This window comes from Abramis brama (genome assembly GCF_963993115.1).
Source record: "Abramis brama genome assembly, chromosome: 3".
NCBI lineage: Eukaryota > Metazoa > Chordata > Actinopteri > Cypriniformes > Leuciscidae > Abramis > Abramis brama.
The window spans coordinates 37,856,694-37,876,948 of record NC_139965.1 but is presented as its reverse complement, the minus strand read 5'-3'; the positions used below and the strand labels follow the sequence as shown (position 1 = coordinate 37,876,948).

At 38.8% G+C, this 20,255-nt stretch overlaps 1 protein-coding gene across 8 annotated transcripts in view; it reads left to right on the top strand.

The window, feature by feature from the left end:
- The window catches only part of mtss1lb (MTSS I-BAR domain containing 2b), a 69,698-nt gene that overhangs the window by 38,195 nt on the left and 11,248 nt on the right, over positions 1-20,255 (top strand). For all 8 annotated transcript variants that reach the window (XM_084108561.1, XM_084108558.1, XM_084108560.1 and 5 more), the window contains exons 4-7: positions 16,703-16,787; positions 17,423-17,514; positions 17,609-17,683; positions 19,320-19,477. In XM_084108561.1, coding sequence (XP_083964687.1) covers positions 16,703-16,787; positions 17,423-17,514; positions 17,609-17,683; positions 19,320-19,477 — 410 coding nt within the window. The remainder of the gene's footprint in view (positions 1-16,702; positions 16,788-17,422; positions 17,515-17,608; positions 17,684-19,319; positions 19,478-20,255) is intronic.

The window sequence follows — 20,255 nt, the reverse complement described above, 5'->3', positions numbered from 1 at the left end:
TCATAGCAGAGTCTAAAGTAATTTTACATAATAATAAACAGTCAGAGATATTATTTCCAGGGGCGTGTCTAGCCTTTCATCGTTACTGGGGCAAAGGCCCCCCATCAATATGTGCCCATATTTTGATAACTCAAGCTGGACATACAATAAAGAATAAATGACATATTATTAGGGGAAATTATACTCAAATATTTATTCAGTAATAATCATCATCTGGAAAGTATTTATCAGAAATATTTTACTGGGACACACCGGTATTTCACCGGCCTCGTGCCCTAGTAAAAAGGTTCATGTTCAAAGGGAAACTCTGATCTTCCTCTCAAGAAGTTCAGCATTTCACACTATCCATATTGATGAAACATTATTCTTCCATATCTCCAAAGACTGTGGGAAGGGGTGAAGAAAATAGAAAGTTTGGACTGTGCACTATGGCAACAGCTCAAATCAGTGAGTGTTTGTATTGGTTAGTGCTGGTGAGATCATGTCTTCCGAGTGCTGTTTTTTACCGCCTACTGTACATAGATCCGTCAACCATGAGGTCATTTTGTTTCCTGAAATACTTTGGCAAATATCCGAAAGAGCCATAAGAGTGAGCAAGTTGGGGTGGATTGATCCAAGAGCAGATTAAAAAAAGTTCAACTGTGGAAGGGTTAAGACAAAGCCAAGAAAATGGCAGGGGTGAGGTTGTGCTATGAAATTTTTGTTTGGCTAAAACTTCTAGTCTATTTTTTCCCATATACCTTTTTATTTTTAATGAAAAGGACATCTGGTGTCGGCAGTGGCGTTGGAGTATTTTTAGCCATAGCAGCGTCCATTGCCAAGAACTTCCCTTTAGAGTAAATATTTCTTGCCCTCTGTCTGTTCATTCTCCCTTCAGCCTCAGGAGGGCTGGGTAAGCGCTTGCTAATCAAACCCAGATCCTGCCATTGGCCCACAGCCCAGCTGATTCCAATCATCCTCCATTACACCACCATAGTTAACAGCTGCGCTGATTGGCCCGCTGGATTTTGTCTTGCACCTCGGGGCCAATTGTCTGTTTCGGTTCATGTTAAAGCAGGTGATCAGAAGCTTTGAAGTGCTAGCCATAAACTAAGACAACATTCCCGATTATCTGCATTACAGCATAGCATAGCTAGACCAGCTAATGAAAAAGGTTCACCCAGCATTCACCTTAAAACCAATCCAATAACGCCTTTAAATTCTTGCTGACTTTGTTCATGGATGCTTTGTTCTTTTGCATTGAGTTTCCATCTGGAAAGCATCAAACCCACAGCCTTACGATGGCTTAGAGTTGGAAATTCTTTCTGACGCTGAAGAGTGTTGATAAGACATGAGTGGAAGGTTAATGTCTTAATGTGAGTTCTCCATGGAGTGTTAAAACAAACAATGTGCACATCAACGTTACTGATATGATCTCACACACTCAACTGAGCAATTGATGAGTCTTGTTTGGTTTTGTTCATCTGTCAGGTCAATGAATATCCAGGTCGAGTTTTTGAAAGCGGTCATTTAGGGTGTTTTGGGGGGCCTGGGATGGCGATTTGCATTGAGCTGCTGCGATATAAAGGGATTCCGTGACAGACGCTGAATGAGCCTTCTTCATGTGTAAAAAGAGGCCTGGTCAGGGAGATCAGAAGGTTGCGAGAGGAGCACACTGACCTAGTGTTGTGTGGTAATGAATGACCAGAGGGCCTGGCTGATCTGGATCTACGCTTCTAACTTTGGTGACGGAAAGTTTCCTGTCTCGATTAGATGGCACATGATTGGTGCTTTAATGTCTCTGAGGGATGGTTGGCCTCAATCAGAGGGACATTGAGGCCTGCAGACCTACTTTCTTTCCCTCATAATTATACTTTTTTTTTTTACTGCTGATGTGTGTTAATGGACAGTATGGCTTGATAGAAGATTGGAGACACTTGGCTCCTCTCAGATATGAACTGACCTTGCTATTTAGACACCGATTTCCTCCTGGGCCTGAAAGAATATGGATTTTTGATATTTTTGGAATCTCACTTACATTTGGGATTCTCAACAGAGTATATCCATGCAAACGGCACTAAGATGATTGAGCACTGTGCATTAAATGCACATACGTTATGTATATAGAAAAGAGCTTTGTGGATATTTGCGTTCAGGGACCTGTTAACCCAGCTGTGCATAAGATACTTAGCTTAGCTGTAGCATAAATGGGAACTAAAAAAATCATACACTTCTAAATGTTTTAGCATTGTACCATTAAACTGTTGAAACATAAGCTTAAAAACGAATCGGCATAAAACAGAAGTTCTTCATGAATCATCTTTTCTTCCCTTTTGTGATGAGAAAAACGGCTTCTCGAATGAGAAAATCTTTTGGGCAGGACTTGGTTCATTGGGAATAGATTAGATTGTTGCTGTTCACAAATATTGCTGTGATCTCGTGTGAGTGACTGGTTGTCCCCCTGTAGTCAATAATTTGATCTCTTAAAACTCATCTTTGATCACCAAAATTACATATTTAAATGTTTTTCCTGTGAAATAAATGTCTTCAAGCCTTGGAATAGCTTGAATGTAAATCTACACCTTAGCTCCATTTAGTGTACATGGATCCATGAATATGAAAATTAGCCCTGCCTCCACGCAATCACTCAAGCTCAGAATAACTGATCCACTCGGTCAACTTTACTGTAGTAAACGCTACACAATGGCAAGGAAATACAATATAAATACTGATTTAATTCAGCCATGTATGTTTGAACCAGAAACTGATTCAGAAGAAGAGTGGAAGAGTGAATTATTCAGGCTCGTATACAAGTCGATGTATCAGAATGGTAATTAATTTTAAGTATTGCTCTCTATGTCGAACACATAACGTTAACTAATATGATTAGCCTTTTGCTTGGCTATGTTATCAAACAGCTAATAATATGTTGCTAATGTTTCACAAACCATGTTCCCGTTCGACATCTCAGTCTGCCTTCCAAAAATCTGTATCCTAGAAATGCTTTGAACATCATTGTTACGTCCCTAAAATGGCTAAGGGCATGAGGGAACACAACATAAAATAATATATTCCCGGATTAGTTAGCCCGGTTAACGTCTCTAAGGTGCTGGTGCAAAAGGACACAAGGACAAAACTAAGGTTCAAATCATGAAAATACATGTATTTATTTATAGCACCAACGTGCACAAAAGAGAGAGAGACAAATACCGTATCCAGGGAGTAGGAGCCTGAGCGGGGCTAAATTAAAGAAATAAACAAAACAAAACCCACAATCTAAGCTACATTCCCATTCCCACTAACTACTACAACAAGAAAATAAAACAAAACAAATGTCAGTGGAGAAAGGCATATAGTTCATCATAACATCCTAATATACAACATATACATAATTCACCCGCTATATTGGTAAATGTACCCGATTTTTCATATCAATAGAAAAATATACCGGGACAACCTGGCTTCTCTGGAGACTTCAGAAATCATTCTATGCAGATTTGCTGTTTGAAACATTTATTATAATTATCAATGTTGAAAACAGTTGTGCCACCGAATATTTTTGGCCACCATTATCCATTTTTTTCACAGGATTCTTTCAAGTTAAAAAGAATAGCATTTGTTTGAAAAATAATTCTTGTATACCATTATAAATGTATTCACTGTCTCTTTTAATCAATTTAATGCGTCAAAAACTCAACGCTAGCAGAGTTAGTTTCAACCTAAATAGTCACTATGCCCATAATGTGAACTTAATGCATCAGTTTAAGTTTAAGTTTAAGATTATAGCTGGTGCAACCCTAAACTGGACTGTATCAGTGTTCTCTGAGGATGAGTGTGAGCTCTTCCAGATATGAGGACAGCATCATCCAGAGAGACAGCCTATCTATGTCCCTGCATGTCAGCCCACTGTCTGCATGTATTAGTATGTCAGTCAATACAAACTGTCAGTCAATGCAAAATGTTTAATACTTCCAATACATTATTGTAGGTGAACATTTAGGATGCTCAGTTTTAGATGTTCCAGATCTCACTCTCTGATGCTTAATGTGCAAAAGTTGTCATGCAGAATGACTTGAGTGGTGAGATCTGAGTGAGCGTGACCTGGTGTGGACTGTGATGTGAGGTACGATTCACCACTGTAGTCAGTCCAGATACTGTAATGCAAAGTGACACACACACTCTGACTCAGTGCAGCACCTCATCTGACCTTACGTGTCACTCTACAGGAATTGAGCTCAGCCAGTGGCCACTGCACTGCCACACTACCTATGTAAGCATGTGTGTGTGTGTGTGTGTGTGTGTTTTTTTTTTTTTTTTGTATGTGCAAGAGCAAAATATATAACGTCACTGACTTCCATGTTAATTATTAGTATTAACCCATAAAACTAGGGTTAACACAACTTTGAATGGACTGAAAGTTGATTTGGATAAAAGCAGAAACTGCTGATTCCATTGATGTGATGGACACTCTAAAAAATGGTGCTGTGTCAAAAAGGGACTACCTCAGCACTGGGTTCTTTTGACCCATCTTAGGTTAAATGTTTGACTGAACATGCTGGGCTGTTAAATAATTTTGCACATTTTAAAGTTAAGTACACCAATCTGGTGTACATTGAGAGCAAAATTAGGAGTTACCAAATTAAACAGATTTTTTTATTTTATTTTTTGCATTGATTTGTACTTGGACTTTAAAGTGGACTCAAACTTCTTTTCTGTTGTGATATTTTCTCAGTCCGCATTACATTCACACCGGTGTTTTTAGGAATTTAAATTTTGATGATGATGATCTCTTTCTCTTTTACGTCCACATTCCCAATCCAGCACCATTGGGTTACTGATTATGAATGATTATCAATGCAAATTGGGTCAAATCGTCAAAAAAAAATTCATTTCATGTTTTTATTCATGTACTCCCCCTTTTATTTGTTTGATGAAATTCATGCGGTGTCAGGTTTGACGTGTATTTCGTTGCCAGTGATTCTCTATGCAGTTCTTTCTGAGCATCTCGTCTAATCAGAAGCAGTTTTTGGGGCAGAAGCTCTGAGGAACAGACGCATGCTGAGAGGGGAATCAAGGCTTGCATGAATTATGCTATTTCATGTGCTGCTGCAGTCATCGTTTGTTGTCTTTCTCTTTCTTCCTGTTAGCTTTTAGGGTGCACCCTTAAACAGCACAGTACTGTTGTTTAATTATATATAGTGTATTCATGCCTCTTTATAATAACTGTGCAAATCAAGACATTTCGGTGATGTGGAGACAATATTTACCTTCATAGCTTTTCTTGTTTTGAACATTTAGGGACATTTCTTTTTAAAGTCGCAATGTAACAGAAGTAGATAATTTGTTCTGTATTGTGACATACCGTACATCCGAGTAAAATGTATTTTTGAGAAAGAAAAAAAAGTAGGATGAGGACTTAGTTCTGTCCATCGGTTGTTGTTTTTTACAAATCTGAATACAAACTTGAGGTTGAGTGTAAGAAAGGTGCGGGGTTTAAGCAGACTAAATGATTGGAGAAGTCTGGCATATGTCACCGGAAGATCAAGGTCAAACATCAAGATCAAGGTCATTCAAAATCAAGGTCTACATTTTTGTTTTTTTGTTTGTTTGGTTTTTTTTTGTACAAAAATGAGATATGCATGGATGAATTGTTTGGAATTGGATCAATAGCATGCATTTAGACAATTAGATAGATAATTTCCATTCTATTTCGACTTTAAAACAACTGGGGTAAGAAACAGTAAACCAAGAAACATTTAACAAACATAAGAATTACTATCTTCAATAATTTTGCTTCTCATATTATATTGTCTTGCTTTAAGGATATCAAGATCCTTTTTTTCCCCTTTTTTTCTACAAGAAAACAAAATGAAAATTATGGTAATTTTAACATGCTTCAGTGTTTTATCCTGTCTTCAGTCTCACTTGGATGTCCCGCAATAATGTTAACACCCCCAACCCTGGCACACTGGATCGGATGAAATGAATCTTTTGTCCTCAGACTGATTTTGGAAGTACTGCCTAAGGAAATGAATTTGCCTCGGTTATGGGATACAAAACAAATTAATGAGTGGCTTTAATATGAAATCTGGTTGACATTTTATTAGCATAGTGTGTAAATTTCAGTCCTGTACCCCATACTCTGATCTATGGAATGACCTGCACAGAGGCATCATCAAAGGCATAAAATCTCTACATGTCAGTTATGTTATATTATCTTCACTGAACCCTCTGGTGCTGTTTGGTCATTTTTATTTGAATGTTTTACTTCATCAGAATAGTATGAAACTTGGTCAAGTTTTTGCCACTTGCTATGTGAACACACACACACACACACACACACACACACACATGACTGCATTGGTAACATAAGGGGAGCGAATTTCATCTAGTGGAAACGTTTGGTACTGCTCCCAAACAAAATCTTTAGTTTTTGAAAGCTCATTTTTTGAGATATCTAATTCAAATTTGGAGCACAACTTGTTTAGATTCATGGCTTTGATTTTCTAACAGTTTTAGAGTAAAACATATATTTCATATAAAATTTAAAAATATAATTTTAATTAATTTTTTATAATAAAATAACTTAAACTTCTTTTTTTTAAGTTTCACTTTTTTATACTTTTTTTTCACTTCAGCAATAATCTTCTTTCTGAAGAAATGAAAGACTGGTTTCCAAAAGTGGTTAACAGATTATAAATGGATCATAACTATTTCATAAATATAATTTAGTACCATACATATAATATACTTCCCCTAAAAATACTAAAATACTATATATATATATATATATATATATATATATATATATATATATATGAAGAGTTCAGATGCAAAAGCCTCTAAGTGCCATCTGAAATTTTCTTCTAGAATGATCATTTTTATAAAGCTTGTATATTTAAGTTAAGTAATTTCACTTAAATGTCAATTAATAGGTAATTTGCATTGCCAATTAAGTGAAATTATTGAACTTAAATATACGAACTTGATAAAAATTATCATTCTAGAAGAAAATTTCAGATGGCACTTAGAGGCTTTTGCATCTGAACTCTTCATATATATATATATATATATATATATATATATATATATATATATATATATATATATATATATATAAACATTTGCGAACTAAAATATAGTACATTAATTTCATTGAAATAAATAAAAATAAAGAATTGGTCATTTGTGCCCGCCAAGCAAGCAGCACAGAGAATACACTTCTTCTTTCTTTTTTTTTGTTTTCTTTTTGTTATTGTATTTTCTTGTATATTTTGTGTAATCAGGGCTTCAGATGTCCACGAATGTCTGATGCAAAGGGACACTGACTATCCTGGGAACTAGGCCAGCTTGTGTGGTTTACACTACTGGGCTTACTGTAAACATACAAACAAAGAAGCCCCCACTATACTCCGTTTGACCCTTGGGACCCAGTTCTTCATAATCTGTAGTTCTTAATGTGACCTGTATTTGAGTCCTTACTGGTGTCTCTACATTAACTCATACTGTGTATACTGTGCTTATTTCTTCCATAATCAAACAGAATCTCTTATAATCTGCAAATGATGATCATCCGATCATTGTCTGTGCTCAGTGTAAATTACTATATATATAAAAAAAAAACTTTAGTATTTTCTCATATATGAGTTGAATACATAAAGTATTAGTGTTCATGCAGTTGCATAACAGTGAAACCTTGTGTGTTTGTGTGAGAGCATGTCTGCATTATATGAATGGTGCAAAGAGAAGAAAATTGGCAGGCAAAAATCCTTGAGCAGATTTCATGTCTCCTGTTGCTATGGCAAAGCATGAAGGGCATAAAGCTATGGCTATGGAGCAAGGTACATGAAACACTTCCGTATGACGTATTTGCATCAAGTAGAAATGATAATAGCACCATTGCCTCATTGAGGCTAACTGATAGTCCATGAAAAATGAGCTTGATGTGATTTATAAGCTCAGTTCTCCCTCATCTGAATGATTAAATGGATTTGAGGGTCTAATAATAATACTAATGTAAAATAAAGGTCATTTGTTACCCTTCTAAGCACTGGAATTGTTCTGTTCATGTCCTGTTCATGATCATTATGATATAGCTAGCTTGATGTCTGTCAGAATCCCTGTGTGTAACTATCTGTTGTTTTGATTTAGATACATATTAAAGCACCTGTGTTATTACTAATTATTAGCAGAAAAAAAAATTGTACGTCAAAGGTTAGGTCTGGTGAAATGAGAGGAGGAATGTTCTGGAGAGGTGAGGGCTGGTCTGTGGGGGGGTTGAGGCCCGGCAGGCTGAAGTCTCTCTGACAGTCTTTCATGTTCAGGAGCTCAACAGGGAGTCATGAGGCAACATGCGCCACACATCATCAGCTCTCGTGACGGAGAAAAAAGGGATGTCTGAATTACTTCAAGGAAAGGGGTGGTGTGGGGTTGGGTGAGTAGTGAGAACTTTGACAGGTGGGAGAGAGGGACAGGAGGGGGTGGAGAACGATGTGATAATCATTTTTAATGCATATTCTAATATTTCCATAGTCCATAGATACTGTGGTACAGTGATGATATTTCATTATATGATTTTTTATACTGTACATTATAATGTTGTGAAGCAAACTAGCTATTATTTCTTTTGGCTATTAAACTATTTTACGTTTATGAGAATTGGTGGCAAATTTAAATGAATTTGTATGAAAACATCATGAAGCATAGTCTGGGTGTTGTATTCTTTTCCAAGGTAACCAAGGTTACGGGGGTTCTGTGTGCGCATGTGTTGTGAGAGTGAGTGACACAAAAAAGAGTAAAGAGGTTATCGTTCCGAGCTCTGGTGTGAAGTTGAACTTCTTGCTGAAAAACTAAAACACTTCAACACAACACTGGCTATCACCAGACCAAGCTCAATCTTTTAAGACTGAACATTGGTCTGGGGAGTCTGCTATGTATTATCTACTGCACAAGAGGCGTGATCAACGGGCATAGTTCAAATGACTCTGTACGCAATTGGATAGTCCTTCAACCAATCAGACCAACGATCCGGGTGACGTACTTTGCAGAGCAACGCGAAAACTCCAAGCAGGAAATGTGTAACCAAACGTGTTGATCAGCGGATTGCAGGAGCAGCAATGGAACCGAGCGATTTTTGCAGGTTATGCAAAAAAAAAAAACATGAAAGTTAGTGATATTTACACCCACTCGAGTGATTTGTTTGCTAAAAAGAAGCCATTGAGCATCGTTGAGAGGTTAAAAGGAATAGGACAGAGCCGTAACGGCCCTGGAATTGGATTGGATTAAACCTGCCAATAGTGTGCCAGGTGGATTAGCCAGTTTGTGATTGGTTCCCGCAAATTTGTAAAGGAAGCAGGATAGATAAATGTACAGGTTTCCAGCCTGAGCTGCAGGGCGAAATCAAATCGCTGGCAGATCAGTCTGGGTTTACTCCGTCTACATGAAGCATGAAGGTCCACCCTAAACCGAACCCTCAGGAACCAGATCGTACGAAAACTTACAAATAAGATCCTATGAATTCATACCCTGGTAATCCAGAGTTCTCGCGAGAGCACAAGTTGAATTTGCTCAGCGAGTTACTCTGGTGTCGAGTAATGATGCTCATTAAATATGCCCCTCGATCTGAGCTGCACCAATCACATCGGGTTATCTGATATAGGCGGGCCAGAGGCGAGCTAAACAGATAACGACAGCGCTGTGACGTCGAAGTCATTAGTAAACATTGCAAGATGGCTATGGATGAACACCAGTTGTTTGAAATGGATTTGGCTGCTACAATGAATGAGTTAGACTTGGCTTTTTATCTAAAACAGGAACAGAAGACGTCGCTCGAATCGTTCCTTTGCAAGAAGGACGTTTTTGTTGTTTCGCCGACCAGATACGGTAAGAGTATAATCAGAGAATGTCTAATAAGGTTAGATCCGCTGGTAGCTGGGGTTTATTGTTGTGATTGGTCGTAGTGTTATCTAACTGTGTGCAGCGAGATTTTCAAATGCACGCTTGGTGCCGCCCCTCGACCTGGGCGATTTTCATTAGTCGACGCCAGACCATTAAACTTTTAGATTTAGGTCTGGATTTCCAGGCTAATGAATTCATACAAATTCGCTAAAAAGTAAAATACTTGCAAATTGCCATGAGAGAGTGTTGGCTCTTTTGTTTAAAAAAATATATATATTTGTTTATTTATTTAATATAATTAATGCCAAAATGGACAAAACTTTCAAAACATCAAATCATTTGAACATAATTTAAAAGAGGGCTTCTATAGCAATAGATAATTCCTGGAGAGCAGCACAGTGCCCTGTCATGGCAGCATCTGTCCCGTCATTCTGCACAGACTAAATGATTTTTGGACCACTCACTGGCCTGTCTGTCCTGAGACCTGCACTGCTCTACATGTCTCACCTACCATCTGTTGCCCTGGAACAAGCAGAGAGACTGGACAGTAGAAGCTCCCCAACTGCCCATAGAGAGAGTGAAAACAATAATCACAATACTTGAATATTAGCAGAGCCCTTACATGCTTCTGTTCGCATTAATTTACTGTATATGGCTAAGTACATCTGCTGATTTTATTGCCTCCTCTATATTACTGGTGCTCAACTGCTTTTGATGACCTAGATTTCGCATTGGACTACAAGTAGTGAACCAGTGCTGTACAAATATTGTTTATTGTACAAATAAAAAAATGACACGTAAAAAATATTGACATGAGTGAAATAGGCTGAATGTTTTTATGTGAATGTTTTATAAGGGCACAGCCTGTTTGTGTTGACCTAATTTTGCTCACCTAGAGCTACCAAGTTGTTAATATTTTGCTAATATTTAGTTTTTTAGCTATATATATATATACATATATATATATATATATATAGAGAGAGAGAGAGAGAGAGAGAGAGAGAGAGAGAGAGAATAGAATAGAATAGAATAGAATAGAATAGAATAGAATAGAATAGAATAGAATGAGGCATTTATATAGCGCTTTCATATGTACTACTGTACACCCAAAGCGCTTTATAATCATATCAGGGGATGTCTCCTCAACCACCACCAGTGTGGAGCATCCACTTGGATGATGCGACGGCAGCCACAGTACAACGGCGCCAGTGCGCTCACCACACACCAGCTATAGGTGGAGAGAGAGTGATAGAGCCAATTCAATGAAAGGGGATTATTAGGAGGCCATGATTGGTAAGGGCCAATGGGTGGAATGTGGCCAGGACACCGGGGTTACACCCCTACTCTTTACGAGAAATGCCATGGGATTTTTAATGACCACAGAGAGTCAGGACCTCGGTTTTACGTCTCATCCGAAGGACGGTGCTCTTTGACAGTATAGTATCCCCGTCACTACACTGGGGCGTTAGGACCCACACAGACCACAGGGTGAGCACCCCCTACTGGCCTCACTAACATCTCTTCCAGCAGCAACCTGGTTTTCTCAGGAGGTCTCCCATCCAGGTACTAACCAGGCTCAGCCCTGCTTAGCATCAGTGGGCAACCAGTCTTGGGCTACAGGGTGAAATGGCTGCTGGGTGATATGGCATATATATATGTACATTCATCACTGTTCTGTGTTCATCTTTATGCTCGTTTTTTTTTCTTTATGGGTTGAGATGGCAAGTCAAGATTAACGATGATAGCGTTGAGTAAATGCACCTGTACATCAGCTATTTCTGAAAACCCAACTCAACATTATAGACCTGCCACTGTCTCTCTCTCTTTCTCTCTCTCTCTCTCTCTCTCGCTCTCGCTCTCGTGTAAGTGCTCTGCTCTGTATGCCTTTCTGCTGGTCGTCAGCCAAGTAAATGGCCCTCTTTATCCAGTTACTCTATTCAATTAAGTTCGGAAGCCACAGAAGGAATTCCCAACAGGCAGATCTCATCCATTTTTGTCTCAGATGTAAAATGATGGAAGATGATCATACAGTACACGCTGACACAGAAACTTATAATCAGTTATTATCAGGTGTTGGTGAGTGAGCAAATATTCTGGCGTGAATAACTTTTTATGCATATGGAGCGCACAGCCGGAAGAGTGATTTAATGGGCAATATGTGTCATACTCTGTCACCAGTATGATGCAGGGATGCATCGAATTGGTAGCAGCCAGAATTTTTGTAAGTATATAAGTATTTTCCATGTTATGGCCAATAACCAATTAATGTCCTATATTCAAATTGTGAACTAAAATAATACACTAAAATCTAAAGTCATATTTGTTCATTTTGAGATTTGCTAAAGTTTATATTGAATAGTGTTAAAATATTAGTGTTTTTGAAGATTAGGTGAGCTTTAAATGAAGGCAAAATTGTGGAAATGAGCATGCACAAATAACTATACAATACTGGACCATAACACATACCATTCAAATGTTTGGGTGTGTAAGGTTTTGTAATGCTTTTGAAAGAAGTATCTTATTGTAACTTTTCTAGACAAGCAACATGTATGGATAGGAATTCTCTAGAAAGACTTTAATGATGAACACATGACTAATCAAATACTTTACATAAGACAATAACAGACAAGGGACTGAACAAAACACAGAGTTTAAATATAAGACAAACCAAATGTCTGACAGGTGAAAATCATACGAAACCATAGAAACAAACGAGGAGATAATCAGTAACCAAAACTAAACGGAGCAGAGAAACAGGAACTAAACAAAACACAACAGAATATGTCAAAGTCCGTGACAGTAGTCACCCCTTCCTGAGCTGGTGACGGAAGAGGACCCGGAGGAGTCGGTGGAGACAGACACCATGATGGAGCTGATGGTGGGAGGAGCCAGGGTGGAGCTTTGCCTGAAGGGCTTGGTTGAACCCTGGGACTGACACGACAGAGACGGAACCAGGGTGTGTGGAGCATCTTACAGGGCAGAGAGGCCGACGGACCAGGTTGACATACACGGCCTGGAAGCCCAAGGCGGAGCTGCTGGCTTGCGGGACAGAGGTGGAGACAGGGACTCGGCTAACAATTCCTGGAGGCCCGAGGTGCAGCTGGGGACTCAACCTCATGCCGAGCTGGTGAAGGCGAAGCCAGAGAGCCTGTGATGGTAAAGCTGAATTTTCAGCACCATTACTCCAGCCTTCAGTGTCACATGATCCTTCAGAAATCATTCTGAAATCTTTGCTGCTCAAGAAATCTAATTATTATCAGTGTTGAAAACAGTTGTGCTGCTTAATATTTTTGTGAAAACATTGATACATGTTTTTTCAGGACTCTTTGATGAATAGAAAGTTTAAAAGAACAGTATTTTTTGTAACATTATGTCTTTACTGTCACTGTTGATCAGTTAAATTCATCCTTGAATAATACAAGTATTAGTTTCTTTTTTTTTTTTTACATCTTACTGACCCCAAACTTTTGAACACTAGTGAATATCCAATATCGACAGATAAATTAAAAATAATATAGTAGTAATACTGTATCTGCAGATGACCTTTATGGTGCCCATATTTTATGCAAGCCTTGATTTGTTATGAGACATTACATTTATATTGATTTATTCATTGCATTGACAATGTCTTTGTGATTATTATGTTGTGAATTTTAGACTTGGTATGGCAATGTTATGGCACTGAAAGAGTGATTAGTGAAATACAGTCATTCATGAGGAAGATGATGAATTTATCCAGTCTTTTACAACAGTCCACCAGTTTGTCAACGCTTTCCACTCATCTTTCCCCAGGATGGTCGTTTTCACATTGTGGTGACTAAATGTCATGAGAAAAATCAATATGTGGGGGCTAGTGTGGCAGTGTGGGTCTTAGCGATGAGGCCAACAGTAAACACAGGCTGCTGTAACAGATGGAGGCGACAGCGCTGTGTGAATACAGCCACTCTGTACAGATTACTGCGGTAACAACAGTACACTGCTTCAGAGCACACGCTGAGCCGGACATTCTCAAGTGGCCATTACATTTCAGTCTGATATTTTCTTTGAAATGTTTGCGAGAGACACTCATTGGGAAAACTGAGCATGCGCCGGGAGAACTTAGCCAAATGTTTGCTGTCTCCCTTTACGTTAAAGTAGCGATGAAATGGAAGTAGCATCAGATCTTATCTTCCGTATTTTGACGTGCAACAGTTATTATCAAAAAAGAAAAATTTAGAGCTCTATCTTGGTTCTATCCATCGGTTGTTGATAGGATGGAGGTGGCAGATTTGAATCTGAGCTTGCAGATGATTGGTGCAGAGTTCAAGCGAACTAAATGATTGGAGAAGTTGGGTATGCATCACCAAGAAGTCTGACGTTTTCACTGGAAGACTGAGATGAATCATTTGCAATATTTTATTTTATATACAGTAGCTTCTTCTTTTTTTTTTTGTAGCGGAAGGTAAAAAACACAAACAGAAAAACATCTCATGTCGCTGCTGCAAACAGACACAAACACTAAAGAACGTCTCATTTCAGAAGCAATTAAAATGTGCAACCTCACTTGCTCCTTCCGTTCTCACGCTTACTCATTCCCGGTTTTTGTCTTTCGTAATGTTTTCTCACTATCTTAAGATATGGTGGCACTTTGACATTAGACACTGTATCATCTCACTCTGCTGTGTGTTTGTGGGATGGATTAATGAATGGTTGCTGGGTAGAACAGGAGGCATGAGGCAGGAATGTGTTAATTATGAATGGAGCTTCTCTCGTGGCTTACTGGAGGCTCTCATTGGAGAAACACTTTTTGTACGCATTTGTGCCCTGTGTGTGTTTGTGTGTGTATCGGCACGCATGCATGTTTAACTCAATGCGCTCAGAGCAGCCATGCAGAAAATCTGTGTTAGTGAACACCTTACTGCTCTTGCAAAATGGCAATAGATTGTTGGCAATAGATAATAGATAATGGCAATACAAGTCAAAGGCATGTCAAAGGAAGTTCGCTGTGATTTTGCCAAGCAAGACGTGTTCCTGGATCAACATCTTTTGTTGATCGTGGAACAACATTCCTATCAAAAAACATAGTCCTAACCCTATCCCTACCCATAACTTAACCCTACCCATAACTTATTCACAGATAATTTCCCTCTGATTTTAAGAAAAAGAATGTAGAAACCCCTAACCCTTGTTTTAAGCCTAAACTTAACTTATAACCTATCCTTCCATCTTCCACAAACCAAACAATCTGAGCTATGGTATTCAGATTTATTTTATATCTCTAAACTCTCAATTGTCAACAATTCAATTCAATTCAAGCCTCATTTATGTCTTTATCTCTCCTCAAATTGTAGGAGAAACATCTGAGACAGTGTGGATACTTAAGAAACTAAGAGAACCAAATTAGGCTCTTAAAATTACTTAAAATTACAGTTAGTGATTTATTTAACATAAATATGGGCTGATATAAATACCAGTAAGATATAAATAGGTCTATATCATTTTCCATAAATGGTAAAAAATAGATTGCTCTTCAACACAATGTTTGAGGCACAGTTTTTACCTTTTGAGGGCCAGGGTTGATTTGTTAGGGTTTGTGCCTGTTTGACAGGCCTAGATTAACCCTGTAAGGCCTAGATTACTGAACTTATAACTCTAATCTGGCTGAATCTCATTCCTCTCGTACTGGAGAACTGAGGTCAGCACAGACCAGGATTTAATGCTGGAATGTAGGTTTTCATCACCCTGAGAATAAGCTGAAAATACTCATTTGGAGAATAGACGGGTAAATCCTTCACCACAGCCACCCCGGTAACAGAGAATCATATAGGCTACCTTTAATGTTTATTGATATGATGACATGACATTGAGTTAGATTGCCAGTCAAATTTCAACATTTCATCTTCAAAACTGTCTTCTTTCTTTTTTTTCGTATTGTGTTGTGACAGTCATATGAAATACAGTGTTTTTATATTGTAAATCAAATATTGTATCCTATTTTGAAGGTCATGGTACAGTTAAATCTAAAGGGCTGTTGTGGTTCCAGGCAACACTTATCAGTTCAACAATTCAGTTTGACATCTTAAACACTTCAGTAAAATTATAGCTGTCCAGGCCACCTTCTTTGGAAGAAAGCACACTGCCTCTTATAAACACTGGGGTCAGGATTTTCCAAGGTTTTTTTACAACCTGCTACTAAAAATAGCCTAATTTATACTGTGGCTACAGGTTACACACACACTTTGGGGAATCTTGTAAATGAAACCACTCTATTTGGACTTCAGTAAGCATACATTACTGGTCCATGTTAATGAGAAATTAATTCAGTCATGAAACTCTAGAGGGCGCAGGCTGATAGGTCTATTAAATACAGTCCACAAGCAATCACACCATTACCGCATGGCACAAGCTGATTGGCCTCTGCTGATCCCTGCAGCCAATGAGACTGCTAGTCCTGCAGCGCACTATCAGAGTTACTCTGAAACCCTCCACCTCCCTCAGCTCCACCTGCCTAGATCTGCTACTGGATTTATGTATGTCTATTTATGCAGCAGCAGCAGCATATATCTTACATATAACAATGGCAGCAGCGTGTCTGCGTATCTATTAACTCTAGCAAGGCCGTACTTGCTCTGCAGCAGCGTAGCAGATCTAGTCCGCCGATACCAAACACATTAACATTGCCATATTCGATTATATGCTAAAACCATTCAAAGAGTTGTCATAAATTAAGTATTTTAATGTCTTGAAGTTAAAATGCCAGTGATTAAAGTATAAAGGTGCAGTAATTTCAGTGTTATAATTTCAATGTTGTTCTGACAGGTTTTCTTTCACTTGTGCATCCTTGTAGGTGCCACCAGGGATATCGGATCAGCGCTGACCCGCATGTGTATGAGGCATCGCAGCATTGAGGCGAAACTACGCCATTTTACTAAGTACGACCGCACTCCTCCTGTTAACTACTTCCTGTGTGTTATAGTTCAGAAGTCTATATACAACACAAATATACTTACACTACATATGATTCTACACAACATAAGAACATACTAGAGCACAAACAAGGGCCAAAAGTAATAGCTATACATTGCATATGGAAATCATATATGAAACTGAACAGTGTTGTCTATTATGCAGCATTATGACAAGTCACCTGGAATACTGGACTCTGATTGGTTTATTGTGGCATTACATGGTCTATTTTTCTAACATTAATTACAACCCAAATCAATAAATCAATCAATATTTTATTTTGTGTTTTGTTTTGCACACTATAATCGCAGACTCACTCTCAAAGTCTGATGACACTGGCGTGGCAAGAGAACACAAATACACACACTTTTCACACTTCATTAGTGGACATCTGCAGACAATTCCCTCTGACAGTCTAATGAATGGTAGCCTCAAACTCTAAGCCACACTGTAAACCAAAGCTTTTATTTCGCATGATCAGAACCCGCTACCGGTTTGATGAATTTTCCTTGTGAATGTTCATATCCCTCTGTAACTGAATGAGAACCTCTGACTCAGCTACGAATGGTTGAAAACATGATTTTCTCTCCATTGCTCTCAGTGCTTTGATGGAGAGCCTGATCACTCCTCTACAGGACCGCATTGAAGACTGGAAGAAGACAGCCAATCAACTGGACAAGGACCATGCCAAAGGTGACTAAGCACTTTTTTGTTTTGTCCATATGCACACTATGTCAGTTCTTAAAAAGTAAACAACACACATTTTCACACACTTCCATTTTCACAGAGTACAAACGGTCTCGTCATGAAATAAAGAAAAAATCTTCGGACACCATGAAATTACAGAAAAAAGCCAGGAAAGGTAACACACCTTCTTTTCACTAAGAAATGTTCAGCATGACAAAAAAAATTGGTCAATTTATTCTGTGAAATATTGTCATAGTAGCACCCACCAACAACACAACTAGCATACCAGTGTTTTAATGTCAGTGAACCTGGTGGATCAGATCAATATTACATAACTTTTCCCTATTACAAAGCAGAAATGTGTTGGGAATAACTCAAGGACATTTCCTCAAGGTCAAAACTGGCTGTTTCATTTGACGTTCAGAACAACCAGCTGATCGGATGCCATCAGCGTTCACTGTGTTTTTAGTGGCTCTAATGGTCGATGATGGACAGATGAATCTCGGAGCTGTTGTTAAAGCCGCATAGACTGCATAGAGTGCACAATGCGAATGCGCTTGGTGAAATTACTGATCCCTTTATATCAGGCAAACAATCCTCTGTAACGTAAGCAACCCCCTCTGCCGGCTGAAATGCAGAAGTGCAACTCTCACCTCATTTGCTAAGCAGTTCGTGTTCATATCCCAGCAGCCAATAATTTCTGCTTTTGAAGATAGGATGACAATCCTGTGTGTTACTAGGAAGAGTCCGGTGTTAAAGGAAAAGCTCCCTTTTATTCTTTTGTTACAAGTCCGGCATCTCACTCCTTCTAAGACCAGACTACCTATTTGTTTTTCTTTTGGATCCATTGCACATTAAATCGTACATTTGTGGCTGGTTTTTGATTAATTTGGCTGTGGTGGTTGGCTTTTCTGAAACAATTTGGCCGTGAAATGAGCTGAATTGCTTCCTAATACTAACCCTAACACAGTGCTCTCCCTCCTCTCTTTCTCTTTATCTCTTTCTCTCTGCTCTTTTCCCTCTCTTGGATTCCCCCCCGCGTTGTGTTCTCTCTCTCTTTCATCTACTCTCCCTCTATAGAGCTACAGGGTAAGTATGTTTTTCCACGCAAAGCTGTGGCTCACTTAGATTCTTCTCACTCGTTTCTCTGCATGGCCCTTTAACCCGGCCTCAACTCAAAAAAGACCCCAACACGTCTGCAGACAGCTCTGTGGTTGTCGGATTTAACCCCCACGTGACATTTTGGCTTGACAACTTCCAAGTGATTTCTCCCATTATAACAGCTGAGGGTTTGCTTAGTGCATGATTTTGCTGATGCCGTCCCAGCATGCATGCTGCTTGTGTTCCTGGAAGCAGTTCTTCTGCGGCTAACTGACTTTGCTTCCTCGGCAAAGGTCATGACCATCTCTAACAATCTAGTCTGCATGAGTTAACCTTTTAACTTCCTCTGGGAGGTTCAATGTGTTTAATTAAGAGTAGAAGATGTTCGATCGCAGAGTTCAGAGGTGTCTGTCTCCATTTGTTGTGTAGGTTCTAGTCGGAGTAGTTCGCTTTGTTCTGTGTTCACATTACGTCTGTATTGTTGGAGGCTGGAAGAGAGAATGATCCTCATGTTCTAATGCTGTATTCCCTCTTGTGTCACTTTTTTTTTCTTCTGATTGTTCTTTACAATCTTCTCATTTTTCCATTTGACCTTCTATTTTGTCTGATACTTTGGCCATTTTTCATTCGGTCCATTCTCCGCCTTGTTTCATCCCTCTCCCTGTCTTCCTTCCCTTCTTTTCTGTCACGCTCTCTGTCACCCCCTTTAGGCCGGGGGGACCTTCAGCCTCAGCTGGACAGTGCCATGCAGGATGTGAATGACATGTACCTGCTGATGGAGGAGACAGAGAAGCAGGCGGTGCGGCGAGCTCTAGTGGAGGAGAGAGGACGCTTCTGTACCTTCATCGGCTTCCTGCAGCCTGTAGTGGTACTGCCCACCTCAACCCCACTTACACCAACTGTACAGCTGCTCCACTTATTAACTCTTTCCCTGCCATTGACGGAATTTTCCATCATTTATGAGACAACGCTTCCCCAGCCACTGATTTTCTGGCTTTCCGTGTTTTCACTGTTATACGGTAGGGGGTGCTATTACGCATCTTCTGAAAGAATAGAAAATCTGATTGATCTGATCGGACATGAATTTCTCAGCTTTTTGTTCAAAATGTAGCTTTTTTTATGAAACTTAACCTCATTGACAAGTGTTGATAAAATAAAAAAGAATGCATGAAACTAGAATGAAACTCTGTTCTTTCTTTTGATATATTGCATGTATACATACAGTATATGAAATATTCTGAGGGCCATGAATTTTTTGTGAAAATGATAAAACACGGCACGCTGGTGGTGGCTGGCAACTTTTTTTTTTAAACACTGGCGGGGAAAGAGTTAAGAGAACATGAGATTTTAGATTTGAGAGCACATTTAATTTCATCCTCAGTTGACTTTGTTTTGAGGAAATAACTATATATGATGGACATTTATTAAAGCAAAAGACAGGAAATATAATGAAGTTAATGAAGTTAACTTTTTTTTTTATATGCAGTAAAATTTGAACAAAGCAGGTATCATTTAAAAGTATTTAACAGGTGTCAGAGCTCCCATGTACATCACCATTCAAAAGGTTTGTGTTGGTAAGATGTTTTAATGTTTTTGAAAGAAGTCTCTTATGCTCAGCAAGGCTGCATTTCTTTGATAAAAATATA